At 44.7% G+C, this 15,493-nt stretch overlaps 1 protein-coding gene across 1 annotated transcript in view; it reads left to right on the plus strand.

Moving 5' to 3' along the window:
• STK32B (serine/threonine kinase 32B) overlaps window positions 1–15,493 on the plus strand; it is a 363,907-nt gene that overhangs the window by 138,273 nt on the left and 210,141 nt on the right. The window contains exon 4 of the mRNA XM_073574498.1: window positions 8,446–8,619. Coding sequence (XP_073430599.1) covers window positions 8,446–8,619 — 174 coding nt within the window. The remainder of the gene's footprint in view (window positions 1–8,445; window positions 8,620–15,493) is intronic.

The raw sequence follows: 15,493 nt of genomic DNA on the forward strand, positions 1-15,493 counted from the left end.
AGAGTACGGCCCCGATACCGGTATCAGAGGCATCTGTTTGTACCACAAACTCGCTGCAGAAGTCCGGAGTCACCAGTACGGGCTGAGAGCAAAGTGCCCGTTTTAGGCTATGGAAGGCTTCTTCAGCCGCTAAACTCCATTTAATCATGACGGAGTCTTTCCCTTTTGTAAGATCCGTCAGGGGGGTAGCGATGGCTGCAAAATTGGGTATGAACCGGCGATAATAGCCGGCGATCCCCAGGAAGGCTTGTACCTGCTTCTTGTTGACAGGTTGCGGCCAGTCCTGAACTGGCTGAATCTTATCAACCTGGGGTTTAACAACACCCCTCCCAATTACATACCCCAAATACCGGGCTTCTTCTAGCCCGATGTGACATTTCTTGGGGTTCGCGGTTAGACCTGCCTCCCACAGGTCGTCAATCACAGCTTGTACTTTCTGGAGATGAGTCTCCCAGTCCAAGCTGTAAATGACAATGTCGTCCAAATAGGCCGAAGCGTACCGCCTATGTGGCCTCAGGACTCGATCCATCAGTCTCTGGAAGGTCGCCGGTGCTCCGTGCAGTCCAAACCGCATATACACATACTGAAATAGACCTTCTGGGGTAGCAAATGCCGTCTTTTCTCTGGCAGCCTCCGCCAGAGGGATCTGCCAATACCCCTTTGTTAGGTCTAGGGTCGTAATATACCGGGCTTTTCCTAACCGATCTATTAACTCGTCGACCCGGGGCATAGGGTAGGCATCAAATTTTGAGACCGCATCCAGTTTCCTGAAGTCATTGCAGAACCGGATGGTGCCGTCCGGTTTAGGAATTAGCACAATCGGGCTGGACCAAGCACTGTGCGATTCCTCAATGACACCTAACTCTAACATTGCCTTCACTTCTCGGGAAACGGCTTCACGGCGCGCTTCCGGGATTCGGTAGGGCTTTACGTGAACTGTGACACCAGGTTCCGTTACAATGTCATGTTTCATTAGCGTAGTCTGCCCAGGTTTTTCTGAGAAAAACTTTTGGTTGTAAAGTAGAAACTGCCTGACCTCAGTCTTTTGCCGCTCCGAGAGAGTCTCTGCAACCCGTACCTCCGGTACGGTATGTGAGCAGACGGGACGGGCCAGCTCCGCTGACAAGGCAGACCGATCTTTCCAGGGTTTTATCAGATTTACATGATAAATCTGTTCAGGTTTCCGTTTACCTGCCTGGTATACTTTGTAGTTTACTTCACCAACTCTTTCCTTAATCTCAAAGGGGCCCTGCCACTTTGCCAGGAACTTACTGTCCACCGTGGGGACCAGGATCAACACACTATCTCCGGGTGCAAACGTACGGATCTTGGCGCCCCTATCATAGATTCTTTTTTGGGCTCCTTGAGCCTGTATCATGTGTTCTTTGACGATAGGCATAACAGCCGCAATACGGTCCTGCATTTGTGTGACGTGATCTATCACTGTTTTAAACGGTGTGACCTGACCCTCCCAGGTTTCTTTTGCAACGTCTAACAGTCCGCGAGGACGTCGGGCGTACAATAACTCGAAAGGCGAGAATCCCGTGGAAGACTGGGGTACTTCCCTGATGGCAAAAAGCAAATACGGAAGTAAATAGTCCCAGTTCTTCCCATCCTTGTCTATCACCTTTCTCAGCATCTGCTTCAGAGTTTTATTGAACCGTTCGACCAACCCGTCTGTTTGAGGGTGATACACGGATGTGCGTAACGGTTCGATTTGTAACAATCGGCAGAGCTCCTTCATTACCCTGGACATAAAGGGGGTCCCCTGGTCGGTGAGTATCTGTTTTGCTATACCGACCCGACTAAACACATGCACCAGTTCCTTGGCAATCGTCTTGGTGGCTGTGTTACAGAAAGGGATGGCCTCCGGGTAACGAGTGGCATAATCCAAGATGACCAGGATATGTTGGTGTCCACGTGCAGACCGTGGAAGGGGCCCAACTAAATCCATCCCAATCCTCTCAAACGGGACTTCAATAATAGGTGGGGGTACCAAAGGGCTACAGAATCGGGGCTTAGGTGCATAGGCTTGGCAGTCAGGACAAGACTCACAATATACACGAATATCGTGATGCATGCCTGGCCAAACAAAACAGTGTAATATCCTTTCGGTGGTTTTCTGGACTCCCAGGTGACCTCCCATCACATGTCCGTGGGCCAGGTCCAGCACCTGCCGCCGGTAGGGTTTTGGCACGACTAATAGTTGCACCGTATCTTCCCCCTTTTTCTCTATCTGATAGAGTAAATCATTCTCCAGAACCATGTAAGGATATGCCAGCCTAGAGCCAGGTTCTACGGGTACCCCATTTATCACTTTTACATTTGTCCTAGCCTGAGAAAGGGTAGGATCCTTTATTTGCTCGCTTTGGAAGTCATCTTTCTGAACTTCTAAATCCGGCAAACGGGGAGGTGGACGGCTGTCGGCCTCCTCCTCTTCCCCGGTCTCCTCCGTATCACCCGCCATGACTGAAAACGGGAACTGCAGGTCATTTCCCGCAGACTCTTCCCCCGAGTCTTCCGGGGAGACATCCACGCGCCCTGGGAGAAGAATCATGTACACTATTACCCGAGGGCATCAACTGATTCTCCCACAATTGCCAGAAGTGTGGAAAATCCCGGCCCAGGATAACATCATGCAATAACGCCGGGACGAGTCCCACTTTATGTTGCACAGACCAATAGGAAGTAGTAATGCATATGACCGTGGTGAGGTACGAACAGGTGTCTCCATGCACACACGTTACAGAAAATTTGTCTGATGCTCCAGTCGGGGCTGACACCAGACTGGCCTTCACCAGAGTCACCACACTTCCCGAGTCTAACAATGCCACCACATTTTTGCCATCAACAGTTAAATCACACAAGTGTTTTTCCACATCCTTTTGACCGGCATTCACACTCACTACCCGTGCAACCATAGACATGCGGTTTTTAGAGTCTGTGACGTCGCACTGCATGGGCTCAGTAGTGACCGGACAGTTCGCAGCAATATGTCCCATCTCTTGGCAGCGGAAACACCTAATGGGCCCCTTGCTTAGACCATAGTTCGTTACTCTCGGCCTCGCAGTGCGGGCAGTCCCGTTTTCCTCCCCCACTGTCTTAGGGATTTTTCCATCTCCCTGGAACAGTCTTACCGGTTCCACGTGGAGATGATGAAGAACGAGTCCTTCCGCCACGGAGTAACGTTCAACCAGATCCACCAGTTGATCTGCCGTCGTAGGATTTCCATGGCTTACCCACTTCCTCAGGGCTGGCGGTAGAGCTCTCAAGTACTTGTCCATGACGACTCTCTGGATTATCTCTGGCGCTGTCAACACCTCGGGTTGTAGCCACTTCTTCGTCACGTGGATCAGGTCGAACATCTGTGACCGCGGTGGTTTATCCGGCTGATAAGTCCATTGATGCACTCTCTGTGCACGGACAGCGGTCGTCACTCCCAGCCGGGCCAAGATCTCGGCTTTCAGTTTGTCAAAGTCCTTCGCGGCTTCAGGCTCTAAGTCATAATAAGCCTTTTGGGCCTCACCGGAAAGAAACGGGGCAATCAGGCCGGCCCATCGCGCCTTCGGCCATTTTTCTTGCACCGCCGTCCGTTCAAACGTGGTCAGGTATGCCTCAACGTCATCTTCGGTCGTCATCTTCTGCCAGTACCGACTCACGTGAATCACTCTCGACTCGGCTTCCAGGTTACCCTCATGTAGGCTTGCCAGGCACTGCGCCACCTGCTGGAGAAACGAACGATCAGTAGCTGTCATGTCCACCAACTCCTTCAGCTTTGCCATCATCACCCGATTAGCTTCTTGCTGGACGGCGGTGGACTGTACCAGCGCTTTCACCACGTCCTCCATGCTCATGCTTGCAACGTGATGCCCGCGTTCTCCACCACAATGTGATAAAACACTCCGGGATCGCCTTTGCTGGGGTCAAAGGTCACGTGCGTTCAGCATGAAACTCAGGAGCAGAGCTGGGATTTGGGTGTAACTGACCCTGAGTCAGGTTTATTAACGGTGAAAGCAATGCAAAAAGGAAATAAAACATAAAACAAATCCTTGCCTATCTGGCACTAACTAAACAATGGACAACCTAACTACCAACTGGCGGGCTTCTCCCGTCCAGCCAAACCACAGTTGCAGTGGGCACTGCTTCCACTCACGTGTGTCTCTCACACAGACAGGCTCTCTGTGTTCCCAGGCTGAGACACTCACACAACCACCTGGCATCCTTTTATATCCACCTCCCATTATTCATTAGCAAGCAGGTGTGATACTGACCAGACTAGGCCACATAGGAAAGGAATCTGGGCGAGATATACCTGCCCTCATCCACTATTCCCACATGATTCTCACAATTGGTACTATTTTTGGACACGTGACTTCTTTTGATCGCTTTTTATTCCGATTTTTGGGACTTCAGAATGAACAAAAACCAGCGTTTCATGAATTTCTTTTGGGGGGGTGCGCTTACACCGTTCCGCATGCGGGAAAATTGATAAAGCAGTTTTATTCTTCGGGTCAGTTCGATTACAGCGATACCTCATTTATGTCTTTTTTTATGTTTTGGCGCTTTTATGCAATGAAAACAATTTTCTATAAAAAATAATTACTTTTGCATCGCTTTATTCTGCGAGCTATAACTTTTTTATTTTTTCGCTGATGATGCTGTGTGTCAGCTTGTTTTTTGCGGGACAAGATGACGTTTTCAGCGGTACCATGGATATTTATATGCGTCTTTTTGATTGAGCGTTATTGCACTTTTTGTTCGGCAGTATGATAATAAATCATTATTTTTTGCTTCGTTTTTTATTTTTATTTTTTAAGGGGTTTGCTAAAGGGGTTAACTAATGGGATAGTTTTATAGGGCGGGTCGTTACGGACGCGGCGATACCAAATATGTGTTCTTTTATTTTTTTGTTTTTATTTCCAAAAAATAAATTTATTAGGGAATATTTTTTTTTTTTTAATTTATTTAGCGATTTTTTAAAAATTATTTTTACACTTTTTTTTTTTAACTTTATTACATTGTCCCAGGTGGGACATCACTGTCCTGTGACAGATCAGCGATCTGTCACAGGCACTACACAGGCTTCCTCCTTGCCTGCGCTTTGCAGGCACTGAGGAAGCCAGCTCCCTGCAGGCCCCCGAAGGTCCCCGCCGCCATATTGGATCCGGGGACCTGCAGGGAAGGAGACCCCCGCAGCAGCACTGCACATTGCGCTGCTGTGGGGGGCTCAGGGAAGCACGGAGGGAGCCCCCTCCCTGCCGATGCTTCCCTTTAACCCCGGTACACCGCGATCGTATTTGATCGCGGTGTGCCAGGGGTTAACGTGTCGGGGGCGGTCCGTGACTGCCCCTGACACATTGTACCGGGTGTCAGCTGTGATAATCAGCTGACACCCGGCCGCGATCAGCTGCGCTCACCACGTGGGCGCCGCTTATCGCTATGACTTAATATTCCGTCCATGGGAATTAGGTCCCAGGTCACATGGATGGAATATTACGTCCATTGTAGGAAAGGGGTTAATGACACAAATGACAGGCAGACGGTACCCCTGACGAGGCCACAATCAGTGGCGACACGCGTCGGGTCTCTGCTCTCCCAGGCTCCACTCCAATTTATATATGGGCTTTTTGCACAGATAAGTTAGGGTCATGCTTTATATTTTGCATAGGTGGCTATTTTAGTCTGTATTACCTAACCCTGCATGTCCAGCAAGTTCAGGTATTATAAAGTGTTTATAGTTAGGTTTCCGTCCTTTTAGACACCATTCTATTACACAGGGGTTCATTGTATTGATAATACAGGGTCATTCTTTATTTTCTTATGGGTGGCTATTTTAGCCTTTATTACTCACTCCTGCGTGCCTAGTACCGTTTGGCATATGTGAGGGGAGTGAGCCTTTATAACTCCCCTATCACCACCTTTTTGACTTGCTGTCCAAGCTTAGTTTTGAATTTCTATGTATAGCCTATATGGAGAACTCTCTTGTGGTTATATTCTTTAAAGAACCTTCTATGTATGCACCATATGCAATGTATGACTATGATGTTTGTGCCGATCTTTTTCAGCCTTTAGATCTATAACTTCTGTGCATCCATTTGAACCAACAATTAAATCTGTAGAGTATTTTTCTATAGACTTCATGGTTGTATTATGGTATGCTATTTATATGGACATAGGGTTTCTCTATAAAATCATCATTTGTGGAGTGTCTGGCTATGGGAGTTTGGTTCTATCCTGAGCCTATTGATTCTTGTATGTCACATGAGTGACGTATTTTAATGTTTTTAACTTTTTGTGTGTTTGTTTTTTGTGTCATAATAAAGATTAAAGTTATATACTTTTGCTAAATCATGCCTCAGGTGATCCCCTATTTGGGACCTATTTCCTTCCTCTTCTTTTTCTAGACGCTAAGATTATAAGGAGCTTTGAAAAATACAGTTACATCATGAAGGTGGAATAGGAAATCTCGGAGTGACATCCACTTTGGGGGGGATTTGTCATAATTAATTGAAAACACATTTTTCATTTAGTACATTGATAGCGATGTATTCACAGAAACATTTCATTCAAGTTTAGGCAGTGAATACGGACAGTTAATATAAAGTTATAGTGACACCATCTGCAGCAAGATGATGCTGCAGGTCTTTGGAGGTGGTCTGTGGATTGTCCTTGACTGTTCTCACCATTCTTCTTCTCTGCCTTTCTGATATTTTTCTTGGCCTGCCACTTCTGGGCTTAACAAGTACTGTACCTGTGTTCTTCCATTTCCTTACTATGTTCCTCACAGTGGAAACTGACAGGTTAAATCTCTGAGACAACTTTTTGTATCCTTCCCCTGAAAAGCTATGTTGAATAATCTTTGTTTTCAGATCATTTGAGAGTTGTTTTGAGGAGCCCATGATGCCACTCTTTATAGGAGAATCAAATAGGAGAACTACTTGCAAGTGGCCACTTGAAATACCTTTTCTCATGATTTGATACACCTGGCTATGAAGTTCAAAGCTCAATGAGGTTACAAAACCAATTTAGTGCTTCAGGAAGTCAGTAAAAAGTAGTTAGGAGTGTTCAAATCAAGAAAATGATAAGGGTGCCCATACTTTTGCACTGGTCAAATTTTGTTTAAATGCAGATTGCACATTTTCTGTTAGTACAATAAACCTCATTTGAATCCAGAAATATAACTGAGTTCATCAGTTATTAGATATATGAAACTGAAATAGCTGTTGCAAAAACCAAAATTGTTATAAAGAAAAAAGGTTAACATTAATAGGGGTGCCCAAACTTGACTGTATTTACTTTCTTATGTGGTCATTCACTACATTCCTCTATGTGTAGTATATTAGGTACTTAATGTGAATACCTACCTCAATTCATGACAGTAATTATATCGTGATGTGTTTCCATTTTTAATTTGCACCAAATTTTTCTTTTATTTTGACTTTTTAGGTCTATTTTATGTATTTGATTGTTTTCTTTTAACATTTGCCTCTGTGGCCATAGTTTTTATATTCCAGATTTTTTTTTTTTTTTAAATCGCAAAAAGTACCTTGAAATTTCAGTCTTTGGAAATTTTGGAGCAAACTTTCAAATGTTTCGCGAAACATGTGCCTTTTTGCTCTATAAAAGGTGCAAAAAGGTAACCAAAAATAAAAAGCAATTTTGATTTTACTTAAGATTCTTGATCCACAAGTGCCATTTAGAAGAATTTGGCGCAATAACCATCAATGAATGCCATAAGACAAAAAAAAAAAGAAAGTGCAACTTAAAAAAAACCGGACGGCATCATTTACGGTAATTATTTTGAAACGTTTTGCTTGCTTTTAGCTCATAAGAAATAGATGCTGGTGATAGCTCCAAAATCACCTCTAAATTTCATTGTTTTTTGCTGGTCCTCTGGGCCCAATATTGTCTCAAAATCTGGGTTATCCGGAAGATCCTCTGGCACTCTAATGGTGCAGATGGCCAAAGATTCTCTCATCAAAGAGAATTGGGCCGATTATGCAAATGACACTCTTGATCAGAGTCTGATCAGTGTCGGCAAAGTGTAATCTGATTCTCTATTGTGTCAATGTGCAGAAATCAGGCTGCTCTCAGATATTATCCGAGTGCAGTCCGATGTTTTCCATGGTCTCATTGACTTGCATGGCTGAGTGAGATTCTAATATCGAATCAAACTGGGGCGTGCAGTGATAATTTTTGGACATGGACATGGCCTCGTAGACTAAAATTGGTCAGACACAGACAGCAAATATGCTCGCCTGCACCTGCTCTACATCTTTTCTGAATGGAAATGAAAGCAAGAAGAGTTTTTGGAAAAATGTTAAATGCTCTTGAATTCCAATTAACTATAATTGTAAATTTTGCAAAAATGTGATAGCCATGGGATAATTTTTTTAGGTGGTTTGGTAATTAAAATTAATATTTTATAATTGCTTTATTTTTCAGGTATTCTTTCCAGGATGAAGAAGACATGTTTATGGTTGTAGATCTTCTTCTGGGAGGAGATCTGCGCTATCATTTACAACAGAACGTGCATTTTAGTGAGGAGACTGTGAAACTTTATATATGTGAATTATCACTGGCCCTGGATTACTTACAAAAACACCACATCATTCACCGGTAAGAGGACACATGGGATTTCTTCTAGATTATTTTTTTTTTCTTGATTGAAACATGAAAAGTGAAAATTACAACTATGTTCACATAGATTTGTCTGGAGCTCCATATTACAGTAATGCTCATATTAGGCACACACGCACGAACATTGCATATATTAAGTACATGCAACCATTTTACCTGCAGTACACACTGTGTTTAGTGTAATTATTTTTCCTTATTTTTAAAGAAAAAGGTACTGGTATATAGACAGTCATCTCTACATACCCGTGAAGGGCACGATATAGATCATTAGGTAGAAAAAAATCCTACTTACTTTGCAATGCAGCCTGTGGCCCACTGCTAATGCCACTTCCTGCTGTTAGGCATCGGGGCTCTGCCGCTGCACAACAGGAATCCCGAGCCTTTCACTCGGCGGTCTCCCATTCTCCTTCGGCCGCAGAGACGCCTGCTCAGCAGACTCGTCGTTCCCAACGCTCTGCTCAGACCAGTACTATGGGTTTGCTTGCTGCTGCCACCTCTAGTCCACCTTTAGCAATGCAGGCTGGCCAGCAGCAAGTCTCTCCAGGGACTAAGTCCTCCTTGCGGTCCACTGAGCATGCCCGTGGTGTGATCTCCCATTGGAGATCGAAGGTCTTGTGCTCAGGTCCTTCTCCAGCTAGGATTGATCCATCTGAAAGGCCAGGGAAGTCCCGGAAGCAGGCGGCAATAAAAGGTTCGCATGGCCGCTCTGGCCATGCGCTAGTATAGACTGCATTAGCTGACTATCAAGAGTGTGTGTCGTATGCATGTATGAATGTCTCTGGTGAATGACTCATTAAGAACCCCTACCCTTGGTACGCATGTGTTGTGCAGCCTAGCCTGTTAAGCGCCCAGGCTTAGGTTTAGGTAGGTCAGAGTCAGTGACAGGCATTGGTCTCCACCAGTGGTTCGGCACGCCACAGTGCACGTGCTCTACACACTGAAGTCAGCGTCTATACCGGCATCCGCAGTTGTGACGCAGCACGCTCAGAAGGTCTAGAGGGGCTCTGACCCCATGTCCTTGGGGCAGGGTTTTGTGACCGCTTTCTGTGCGCTCCTTGGCCGGGCTCTGTGAGTTAAACAGGCTCCGGTGTTTATGTTCAGCGGTAGTGCGGCTCTGTGAGTTAACAGAGATGCTGCTGTTCACACTGGGTGACGTTAACCCACGTGTGACCTTCCCACACCGCTTTATACTTCCGCCTTTACTTAGCAGCAGTGTACCACCTCTGCACGGTGAACCCCAGGCTGTGAATGCACCTACTATTATTTTATAATTTGGTGCGTTTCGCCAGCCCTAACACCTGCTTTCTTAAGAGGTTGTGAGTTTGAATCCCGGGTAAGACCAAATTCAAGGAAAGGAAATTATGAAGCTGACATCAGAACAGTGAGATAAGGCCCCGTTACACATAACGATGTCCCAGCGATCCCACCAACGATCCAACATGATGAGATCGCTGGGACATCATTAGGCTGATTGCTGGTGAGCTGTCACAAGACAGCCCCTCTCTAATATAAACATCGGGTATCCAGGAGCAGCGTCTCCTGGATACCCGCTGTTTACCTTGGAAACCGGCATACACGCTGGTTTCCAAGGTAAATATTGGGTATCTTAAGCCGTGCGACTCCTGGATACCCGCTGTTTACCTTGGAAACCAGCGAGTATGCCAGTTTCCAAGGTAAGCAGCGGGTATCCAGGAGACGCGGCTCCTGGATACACGATGTTTACATTAGAAGCCAGCGTCCAGTGTCACCGATCGCTGGTCTCTCGCTGCCACACGCAGCGATGCGCGCTGGCCAGCGGGAGACCAGCGATCGAAAAATGGCCCAGGCCGATGATGCACGATCAGCAATAACTGGCAGGGGGGCTGGTCGCTGATCCCTGTCACACACAGCGAACTCGCTGGCGAGATCGCTGTGGCGTCACAAAATCAGCGATCTCGCTAGCGAGATCGCTGTGTGTGACAGGGCCTATAGACAAGGTGACTCTGACAGAGGTATAGTGTGAAAGAGAAGAGCTGAAGCTGATAGCAGTACAGAGTGAGAGAGAAGACTCTGACAGCAGCACAATGTGCAGAAGATGACTGGCAGCAGTACAGTGTGAGAGAGATGAAGCAGGCAGCAGAACAATGAGAGAGGTGAGATGAAGATGACAGCAGTATAGTTGGAGAGAAGAGATGAAGATTATTATTATTATTATCTATTTATAAAGCACCATTGGTTCCATGGTGCTGTACATGAGAAGGGGATACATAAAAATTACAGATATCACTTACAGTAAACAAACTAACAATGACAGACTGATACCGAGGGGAGAGAGGACCCTGCCCTTTTGGGCTTACATTCTACAGGATGGTGAGGAACGAGACTGTAGGTTGGGGAGTTGCAGCACTTCTGGTGTTGGTTGAGGCGATAACTCCGGTAGTGGTGAGGAGGCAGCGGGGATCATTGCAGGCTGTAAGCTTTCCTGAAGAGATGGGTTTTCAAGTTCTGTCTGAAGGATCCGATTATGGTTGATAGTCGGACGTGTTGGGGCAAGGAATTCCAGAGGATGGGGGATATTCGGGAGAAGTCTTGGAGGCGGTTGGGTGAGGAGCAGAGAAGGAGGTCTTGGGAGGACCAGAGATTACGTGAAGGAAGTTATCGGGAGATTAGTTCAGAGATATATGGAGGAGACAGTTTATAGATGGCCTTGTAGGTCAGTATTAGTAATTTGAATTGGACACGCTGAGGGAATGGGAGCCAGTGAAGAGATTTGTGGAGGAGTAGCAAGGAGAGAGATGAATTAGTCAGGTGGCAGAGTTAAGGATGGACTGGAGGGGTGCGAGGGTGTTAGCATGGAGGACACAGAAAAGGATGTTCCAGTAGTCGAGGCGGGAGATCTTGAGGGCATGCACAAGCATTTTAGTAGATTGGGGGTTGAGGAAGGAACGGATTCTGGAAATATTTTTGAGCAGGAGGCGACAGGAGGTGGAGGGAGTTTCGATGTGCGGTTTGAAGGACAGGGCAGAGTCAAAGGTTACTCCGAAGCAGCGGACCTCTGGTACAGGGGAAAGCGTGATGTCGTCAATTGTTATAGATAGGTCGGGAAAGAAAGATCTGTGAGATGGGGGAAAGATGATCAGTTCAGATGTGTCCACATTGAGCTTGAGGAAGTGAGAGGAGAAAGAAGATATGGCTGATAGACACTCCGGGATTCTGGAGAGCAGAGAGGTGACGTCTGGGCCAGAGAGGTAGATCTGAGTATCATCGGCATAAAGGTGGTACTGGAATCCATGGGACTTTGAGTTGCCCTAGGCCAAGTGTATAGATTGAGAAGAGTAGGGGTCCTAGAACAGAGCCTTGGGGGACTCTAACACAGAGAGGGTGGGATGAGGAGGTAGTGTGGGAGTGGGAGACGCTGAATGTGCGGTTGGGAAGGTATGAGGAGATCCAAAATAGGGCGAGGTCTTTGATGCCAAAGGAGGAGAGGATCTGTGGTAGGAGGCAGTGGTCAACTATGTCAAAAGCAGAGGACAGGTCTAGGAGGAGGAGTATAGAGTATTGTCCGTTAGCTTTGGCTGTAAGTAGGTTGTTGGTAATTTTGGTCAGGGCTGTCTCAATGGAATGATGGGGACGGAAACCAGATTGTAGAGTGTCAAAGAGCAAGTTAGATTAGAGGTGGGAGAAAAGTTCAGCGTGGACGTGCTGCTTCAGGAGTTTAGAAGCGAATGGGAGCAGTGATATTGGGTGATAGCTGGACATAGCGGTTGGGTCGAGAGTTGGCTTTTTACGGATAGGCGTGATTGCAGCATGTTTGAAAGCAGAAGGGAAGGTACCAGAAGTTAGTGATAGGTTGAAGAGGTGGGTTAGGAATGGGATAAGAGTGGTGGTGATGTTGGGGAGGAGGTTGGATGGGATAGGGTCAAGTGCACATGTGGTGAGGTGTGATTTGTAGAGAAGATGAGCAAGCTCCCCTTCAGTGATGTTAGATAGGGAGGTTATGGAGTTTGGGCATTGGCCTGGTGTGCAAAGGGGTTGTGGTGGTTGAGCAATAAAAACTTGCCGTGTTTGGTCTATCTTGTTTTTGAAATGTGCTGCAAAGTCCTCGGCAGAAATTAGGGAAGTGGGAGGGGGCAGTGGTGGGCGGAGGAGGGAGTTAAAAGTGTTGAACAAATGTTTGGGGTTGTGGGATAAGGAAGATACAAGGGATGATAAGATAATAACTGTGAGATTACTGAGTGATCCGGTCACGTATAAACAAATCCCTGCAGACCCAACAGACTCATTTTGCAATAAACTTAATTCTTTAGCCCTTAAGGGGAAATCTATAGGTATCTTAACTAAAAAAGAATGCCAATTTATTAACAACAAAACACCATCAATTGCAGTGTTTTATCATATCCCCAAAATCCATAAAAATGTAACAAACCCACCTGGCAGGCCTATCATATCGGGTATTAACTGTCTCACAGCTAACTTATCTAAATACGTGGATAACCATCTACAGAAATGTATGACCTTGTTGCCGGCTTATCTAAAAGACACCACTCATACCCTGCAGGTCTTGGAACCGTTAGAGTGGGACCACAATTTCATTCTAGCTACTTTAGATGTTAGAATCATAGCATCATAGAATCGTAGAGTTGAAAGGGACCTCCTGGGCCATCTGGTCCAACCCCCTGCTCAAAGCAGGATTCGCTAAATCATCCCAGTCAGATGTCTGTCCAGCCTCTGTTTGAAGACTTCCATTGAAGGAGAACTCACCACTTCTCGTGGCAGCCTGTTCCACTCATTGATCACTCTAACTGTCAAAAAGTTTTTTCTAATATCTAATCTGTGTCTCCTCCCATTCAGTTTCATCCCATTGCTTCTAGTCTTTCCTTTATATACTGTTATTGATCCTCTCAAAGGACAAACGGCTGCACAATTTTTCCTAGAGGCCTTAAGAATCTACAAACCTGCACAGATTAAATTTATTCTTGAAAGCATAGATTTTATCATGAAACATAACTATTTTACATATGAAAACCAGTTTTACATACAGACCCATGGCACCGCGATGGGTACTAGATTTGCGCCTAGCTTCGCAAATTTATATGTTGGTATGTGGGAACATGAGCATATATACGTCAACGGCTCCCTACACAAGAATATCAAGCTATGGCGACGCTTCATTGATGATATTCTGTTTATTTGGGATGGTTCATTGGATGACCTTAATCTATTCATTTCGAGATTGAATATCAATGATTTTGGATTAGAATTCACACCCACAGTTAGTAAATCCAGTATTAATTTTTTGGATTTAACCATCTGCATTGAACAAGGTAAACTAACCACAAAAAGCTACCATAAGGAAGTAGACTATAACAGCTATATTCATACCACTAGCTGTCATTTACCCATATGGCTGATCAACATCCCAAAAAGCCAGTTTATGCGTATCAGACGTAATTGTACAAATACAACTGATTATCATAAAGAAACACAATATCTTATTAACCAATTTGTAGCTAAAGGGTATGATATAGAACTACTTGAGAGAACTAGGCAGCAGGTAGAATCTATGCCATGATTTTCATTGATCCATAAACCCCCTTTAGTTAACGATCCAGCTAAGATTCCAGAACAAATTTATAATCTACCCATCATCACCCAATTTCATGCAGGCCATAAGGTTTTTAACAAAATCATTTGTAAACATTGGTCACATTTACAGGGTGATAAATATGTGGGTGATTTGCTTCCAAATAAGCCTCGATTCGTGTATACTAAAGCACGAAATTTAGGCCTACTATTGGCACCCACGACCAAGATGTGTGGCTCTAGCACAAATGTTAATCAAACAGCCCGTGTAAGCTCAAATTCACAAGGTTTCCAACCTTGTGGAAAATGTGCGTGCTGCATTAGAACAGCAACTTCTAAAAAACTTCATCATTGCTTCATGGACTCACCCAACATGAATACTTTTTATATTAGAGATAGCATTTCTTGCCATACATCGGGTGTCATATACATTTTAAAATGTCCTTGTGGTAAAATCTATGTTGGAAGAACTAAGAAACCCCTACAGGTAACAATCAAGGAGCACCTTGATAATATTAGAAAAGGATACAAAGGACACCCAGTATCTCGTCATTTTGCTGACATTCATAAGCGATCATGTAGAGGAGTCTCCTTTATGGGCATACAAATAGTCCGGCCAAACCTCAGAAGGGGTGACTATCTCAAAGCTATGTCTCGAGTAGAATCCAGATGGATATACACCCTGGATAGTTTGGCCCCAATAGGCTTGAATCATGAAATAGAACTATATGCGTTCTAGTTCTTCCGCATTTTTAGCTTTTTTACCTTTTTTTTATCTTTTTCACCTTTTTTACCGTCTTCACCTTTTTATGTTTCGCACACCTATTCTAAGGGCATTACGCCCTTTTAATATTTACGATTATTTAGGTTCCCTTTTTCCCTCGTAGGGTATTTTATGGATGTTTTAATACATATTTTTGATATATTTTGTATGTTCACACTTCTTAATCCTTAAACATGATCTGCCAACCTCATGATATGGCAAATAATAATAATTTTTTTTTTTTTCCCCAGTGTATAATTATACATTTTTTCTGACATTTTTAATGACATTTTGAACCTATCGAGCAAACTGATAGGGTTCAAACTGAATTTAATATCTGAAGGTTGAGTATATTTCCAGTATTCTTCAAGCATCTGGTTACGGGATTAGCCCATGAATTGTGTGCATGGATTCATATTCAGTTCTCAATAAGGCACCCTGCTCGCTATGATTGGGCGTTGATAGGTGCACACATATTTTTAGTACATTTTGTATTTTTTCAGTCATAGTTTTTAATATGTGTCTGAA

This window comes from Dendrobates tinctorius, unplaced genomic scaffold, assembly GCF_039654945.1.
Source record: "Dendrobates tinctorius isolate UK_male_01 unplaced genomic scaffold, ASM3965494v1 ptg000039l, whole genome shotgun sequence".
NCBI classification, from domain to species: Eukaryota; Metazoa; Chordata; class Amphibia; order Anura; family Dendrobatidae; genus Dendrobates; species Dendrobates tinctorius.